Source organism: Nicotiana tabacum, chromosome 11, assembly GCF_000715075.1.
Source record: "Nicotiana tabacum cultivar K326 chromosome 11, ASM71507v2, whole genome shotgun sequence".
NCBI lineage: Eukaryota > Viridiplantae > Streptophyta > Magnoliopsida > Solanales > Solanaceae > Nicotiana > Nicotiana tabacum.
In genome coordinates, this window is record NC_134090.1 from 29,140,385 (window position 1) to 29,147,109 (window position 6,725).

The 6,725-nt window shown below is 27.6% G+C and overlaps 1 protein-coding gene across 1 annotated transcript; it reads left to right on the forward strand.

Moving 5' to 3' along the window:
- Nucleotides 1-5,475: 5,475 nt before the first annotated feature.
- On the forward strand, nt 5,476-6,280 carry LOC107778184 (cell wall / vacuolar inhibitor of fructosidase 2). Its single transcript, XM_016598389.2, has one exon. The coding sequence runs from the start codon at nt 5,570-5,572 to the stop codon at nt 6,134-6,136; it is 567 nt and encodes a 188-aa protein (XP_016453875.1). The 5' UTR covers nt 5,476-5,569; the 3' UTR covers nt 6,137-6,280.
- Nucleotides 6,281-6,725: the final 445 nt, after the last annotated feature.

The following is a 6,725-nucleotide window of genomic DNA, read 5'->3' on the forward strand; positions in this document are numbered from 1 at the left end:
TTAACTAGTTTTAAAGTACTGCCTTATTTACCATTAACTAGTTTTAAGGTGTAGCGCTTTGCGCATGTACCCGTATCAATAAATGCATAATTTTTTAAAAATTACGTAAATATTATTAGATAATTTATTTGAGTTATAGAAAATTATAAAATAAAAGTTAAAAAATGAAAATGATAAATATTATTCTTGTTTAGCTAGCTCAATAAATAAAGATATCATATACTACAAAGTTTTTAAATTCCTTAATTCTCTTTTAAAGAGAACTTACATTGGATTTTCAAAATTAAAAATTAAATATTTTGGTCTTCTAAAAATTTAGGATGAAAAAATGGGCACCATACCTCCTAAAAATTGATAGTGGCACTGTAAAGTTTAAAGAATAACAGATTTTGATTAATATTTTACAACCACAACTTAATATATAAAACAATATAGCTAAACATTGTCACATGTTGAGAAAAAAAATCAAATGGTAACTCATTTATAATACATTTTGTCTACTACTATTTCATTCTTATTAGTTCAAATTCGCATTATTATCAATTAGACTCTTAATTTTATATTATAATTAATTTTTTAAAATTATTTTCACTGTCAATGCTCTTCGTACCAAAATTAATTTATGTACCTTAAGAGTTTTATCAACTTGACAAAAAAATTACTTCTATGATAAATTTGAAAAATAATTATAATTGGTTTTTTTTGCTAATTAGTATATTCAAAGTCTTTAATTATTTGTTCTCAACATTTTAAAAAACTTACTTTTTGTTAATTCAAATTCTTAATATTAGATTATCCCAATTTTTAAATATTGACTATAATTATAACCTTATTCCATAAAAGCTTTACTTTCAAATAGTTAAAAGAATCGTTACTATCTCAATTTTGTATCATTGTGCTTTCGGAATCATTGTGATTTTGACTGCTAGAAATTTTTGCTAACGCATAATTTCTAAAGTTTCTAATAAAAGAAAAATAATATAGTTTAAGATAGCTTTAATATCAACGACTTCAAACAAGGAAATTCATATATGGTAAAAAGTTTAAGATTTTTATAGTGCTAAATATGAGAATTTTCTACCTATTAATAAGGAAAATTTAATAAATAAAATTTTACTTGATTTTAAAGTTTTGAAATTTAGAAAAATAATAAAATTACAAATTAATCTAACGTGGAATCTATTTTTAAAGGGTAAGAAAGACAAACGATATTTCAAGAAGGGGCTTTTTGCATTGTGCGTGTATCCCATATTAATTAGTATAAAATTTTAGTAATCATATAACTATTATTAAACTACATACATTTGACGTGCAATTTTTAAATATCATTTTAAAAATATTTTAAGAATTTTATATTGTATTAAATAGTATGATAATTGTGGATATTAAAATAATTTATATCTAATCATATTATTTATTAGAATGTGTACATAAAACTTATCGATTTGATTAAAAGGCAACGTACATGCTATTATGTAACCTAAGGATCAATATACTTTTCCATAAAAAGTCTTTCTTTGTTTTCTTTTTTCTTTTTACTAAGATAATTAAATTATATAAAATTAATTGGTTTTAATTCTATTACCGATTATGAATTTTTAAATAAGAAAGAGTGCAGGAGAATTGCCGACTTTGGTTATAGTTTCTACTTGGTCTTTCATTACAATATTTTTTACTAAGATCATTAAATTATATAGAATTAAGATATTAGTCCATTCAGTATTTTAAAATTAATTTTCATATCCTAATATTAATGGAAATTGTCATATATCTAATATATTTGTTTCTTACAATTGTTTAGATATTTACCACTAATAAATTTATTCTAATCTAATTTAGTCTAACATAATTAATTAAAACTAACGAAAAAAAAAGGAAATAGACAAAACCTAACGTGTGTATGGAGAAAACATTAAAAAAAGAGAAGCTATATTATCACTAAATTCATACAATGCGCCATAAAGTGATCATAAACTAATATAGTAACATTCTTTTATTAATTGAAAAGATTATGTTTAGGATTTCGTACTTAGTTGAAATAAAGAATAATGTAATAAGTAAATTTTAGTTGATTTTGAAGTACTAAATATTAAGAAAATTAACTTAGACTATAATTTTTTTCCAATATGAAATTTTATTCAAGGAATCCCAATAAACATCTAGAAGCTCGATACTTAACAACGAAGGAATTGAGACATATACCAAGGCTGAAAATAAATAGAGTTTAACAACGTATTATGATAGATGACAAAATAGATTCATGTAAACAAATATTTGTTAAGTGAAAGCAAAAGGCAACCGCTGAAGGTGAACTTTCATTAGCAATTATTGAAAAGTTAGAACTCATACTCCTTAAAAAAATATGAAAAAGAAACTGTACTTAATGACTTTGCTAATTTTGGTCGAGTTGATAGAATTTTGCATTATAACTGTTTATAAAAGTTTAATTATTAACTTCAATAAGGACAAATAAGATAGTGGTTCAAATCACTTTTAATACCTTAGCATACAAACGAATCAATACAAGTATTTTGTTGGACGTTGTGATTTCAAATAAGGAAGCAATTATTAAGTAAAATTTAGTTGATTTCAAGGTCTTAAATATTAGAAATATTAGGAGTTCCTACATAATTCAAATAAGGAAAGAATATTTTAGATGATTTCAAAGTCCTAAAAATTAGAAAAATTATTTAATTACAATTTTGTCCAATGTGAAACTTATATTTAAAGGGTAAAAAAGGCAAACGACATTTCGCTAAGAGCGTTCGTGCTTTTAATCTAGTATATATATCTTCTTTATGACACCAATATCATCTGTAATTTTACACCATTTTACATTTTCACATCCCTTAATTCTTCAAGTTTGAAACTTTCTAAGTTATGTTCACTCCAGTTCTGTAGCTTCGCTAAGTGTTAGCGCGCTTTGGCATAGTGGCATATTGACAAATTTATTCCCGTACTTGTTTCTTTCTTTGAAACCCATACTTCCGACTTCTGACTGTTTGTCTGCTATTTTAAATCCCAGCATCTGTTTTCATGCATGTTGATATGAATATAATCTTTGAAGCCTGAAAAGAAAAAGACATAGTAACAAAAAGAACTCTTAGAAGCAACTAAATTGCAAACAAAAATGAAAAAGGAACACCTTCACTGCGGCAGTTTGTTCTTTTTACTCAAGTAGGATCTAGGAAAGATCGTCACACCCCCAAGGAGGTGATGTAGGGAAGAGCCACACCCTAAAGAGTGTAGATAGCTCACTCTAATGCAAGTATTAGTGACTGTTTCACGGCTCGAGCTCATGCCCATATGTCACACTGAGACAATTTTAATTTATAAATTAAAATAGTTATTTTTAATTATCTTTATGATAATTCGATATTGTCAAAAATAATTTCAAACACCTTGCTATTTTATGTAGCAATGGGCCATTAGCATGCTACAGTAGTAGACTAAGATTTTCATTAAAGGATACCAAATTTAAAATAGTAATATGTGAATAAATTAAAAGGATTTAATACATAGGAGTAATAGATATACCTAAAAAATACTAACTTTTACCTATTTAAGTAATATAATTTTCCTACATGTCAATTAAACCCGCCACTGGCATGCTACATGTGTTGTGGTGGAGCTTTCGGAAGGCGGAAAAGATCTTTATTGACTTTGATTTGGCAATTCACGTGCCGACAATCTTCCACTGCAAGGATGGAATACGTAATACATGCATTGATTCACTTTCACAATTCACAACAATTCCTTGAATAATGTGATAAAGTTGGATAAGAAATTGAATTTTAAATTAAAAAAGACGAGTTTGTACATGCATGATGCTTTTTGTTTTGAAGATTGGCCAATTTAATCGATTTGAAGAGAAGATTAGACATGAATTGATTGTATCTAATTGCACACATAACATAATTTACAAATAATATAAAAGTACTACAAATTTACGAATTTGTATCATTGAAAATATAAAGATATCACCAATATATACATAATATTCACATTTATGAAACTATGTTTGTACTATTGCATGTTTCACCTTGTACCCTTATATGTCTTCCTTTCTTATTGTTTTTTGTTTTCCCTTAATAATGTTTCTGTTACTTGTAGCTCTTGACCCCTCGATTTCCTGAGAAACTCGGTAATTTCGAAGTTCTTCGAAGCGTGGTGAGAGTACAACTTGTTAAGGGAGTATGCATTGTGTCCGAATGAATGAAGGAGCTCTTATCGACGGAATCGTGTGGCACCATAACATCGACTTATTACATTTTGAGATTAAAGAACGTCCAAAGATTAGGTATACTAGTCTTTTGTTATAATTCCTACTAAATTCCTTCCATTATTCGAATCGAAGAGATAATAAAGAAAATGTCAAGATATCAATAATTCGAGACATTAAAAGACGTATATGTGTACTTGGAAGTTGGAACATGTGATTTTAAGTAGCTATAGCCTAGTCTAAAAGAAACAAATATTCCAGACATTAATATTGAAGGGGTCCAATGTTCCCGTGAACTCATTTTGGAAGGTAGGTAACTTCCAAAAAGGGCCTATTAATTGTTACTGTCCCTGCCAAACAGACCCTTACAATCAACTAGGAGAAAAGCAACAAAACACAACTCAAAGTCCATAATTTATGGTACCAGATTTCGATAGTGACAAACCAAGACCACTATCCAAAGTTCAAACAAAATTATTAAAAAGGTGACAAGAAATGTTTAAATCTATTATAAGGAGCTAATAATGATTTATGTCTCATTTTATTCTCTGATTGAGTAATTTCCTTTCTATAGTTTTCTTTTACTTGGAGATTTTTATTACTCTGTATATACTGTGACTTTTTTTCTTTCTACGTAAATTTCCGTTGGCATTTTTTATGAATAACCAGTCTTTCTTCGTTAAAGATCTCTCAATATTTTTCGAACTATTTTTCCAGTTTTCAGTTTCATAGGTAAAAGAATTTAATTTTTTTTTATACATAAAAAGAAAATAGAAGCCTCTCTCTCACACTATACTATGCTTCATTTAGTAGAGCAAGAGTTCGTATTAGCGACAAACTAGGCAACTGGTTTAGGTCAAAGGAGTAGGTGGCTAGGTCTCAATCATATAAATAGTGAGTAAAATCTTTTGAATAAGTAACGAGAAAATTACAACGGGAGTAGTCTTTTAGAATTTGAAAAGTCCTAATTAGGGGGAAAAATTCTCTCGATTATTTTGTATGCTTTTTTATATTAGTAGATTGCTATTTCAGTATAAAAAAATTATAACGGGAAATGATATTATCAACTTTCCTCATTTCCAGCAATATTTTACTTTCTTTGACAAGTTTTAAGCACATTTTGTAAATACTCATCTCTTTATTCCCCATTCAGTAAATTATGAAAATCTGATTTCCATATTTTCATTTCTTAGTTTCTTTCCTACTCCCTAATTGGTAATTTTTCCTAGTATAAAAGAGAAAGCAACCCTTTTCATACAGCTATGCTTCCTTTACTACACAAAAGAAATCTAACATCTCAAGTTCAATTCCCTTTTATCCTCTAACCCCATACCCTCTTAATCAAGAATGTCTTATTGCTACTGCTTCTTATTGATTAATCTTGTTTTCTTGATTTCAATTCAACCAACAATTTCCTCATCATCGGTTGATCTTATCCAAAAAACATGCAAGAGCACAAAATACTATGATCTTTGTGTATCCTCTTTAAAATCTGATTCCACAAGCCTCAAAGCAGACACAAAAGGCTTAGCAACAATTATGATTAAAGTTGGAATGGTCAATGCCACAGCCACAAATTCATACCTTTCTTCCAAATTACTACTTAACACTAGTAGTAGTAACAACACTACAAATAATGATACAATTCTAATGAAGAAACTTCTTAAAGATTGTGCTGAAAAGTATGGTTTTGCTGCTAATGCTCTTCAATCTTCTCTTCAAGATTTGAATGATGAAGTTTATGACTATGCTTATATGCATGTTATGGCTGCTGCTGATTACCCTAATGTTTGTCATAATGGATTTAAGAGAAATCCTGGAGTTGTTTATCCTCCTCAACTTGCTATTAGGGAAGATGGATTTAAGCATATTTGTGATGTTGTTTTAGGTATTCTTGATGCTCTTGGTTGGTGATATATTTTATCTTTTTCTTGCTTCTTTCACGTGATATTGTGAATTAATGTAAACTTTCCTTTTATTTAATTTTTTGTTTGGGTGGTCTTGTCTATGTGTAGATTTAAAGAAATTAAATGCGGATTTGGATGTTGCCCTTGTTTACTCTTTTTTTCTTTAGAATTTACCTTCTAACCTTGAAAGTGTTAATAAGTGTAAGAAGAATTTCTACATAATCAGATTATTTAAAAATTAATTACAAATACTTTTTTATAAGAAGTAAAATTAGTAATCGAGAAAAAATGATAATTGAAAATAACTGTTTATAACAAAATGATATTAATATTAGTAACCTTGAATATGATATAGATTTTTTATTACAATAAATTTACGTATTTTTTTACCCTATTACTAATATATACAGTTAAATCTCTCTATAACAACATTTCTATATAATAGTCATTCACTACAAAAGTCGAGTTATTCTCGGAATCGAATATTATATCATGTTATAATATATGTCTTCTATAACAGCACTTTACTATAGCAGTTAAAAATCTCGGAACAGATGAAATTATTATAGAGAGGTTTGACTCTACTTCAAATTAAA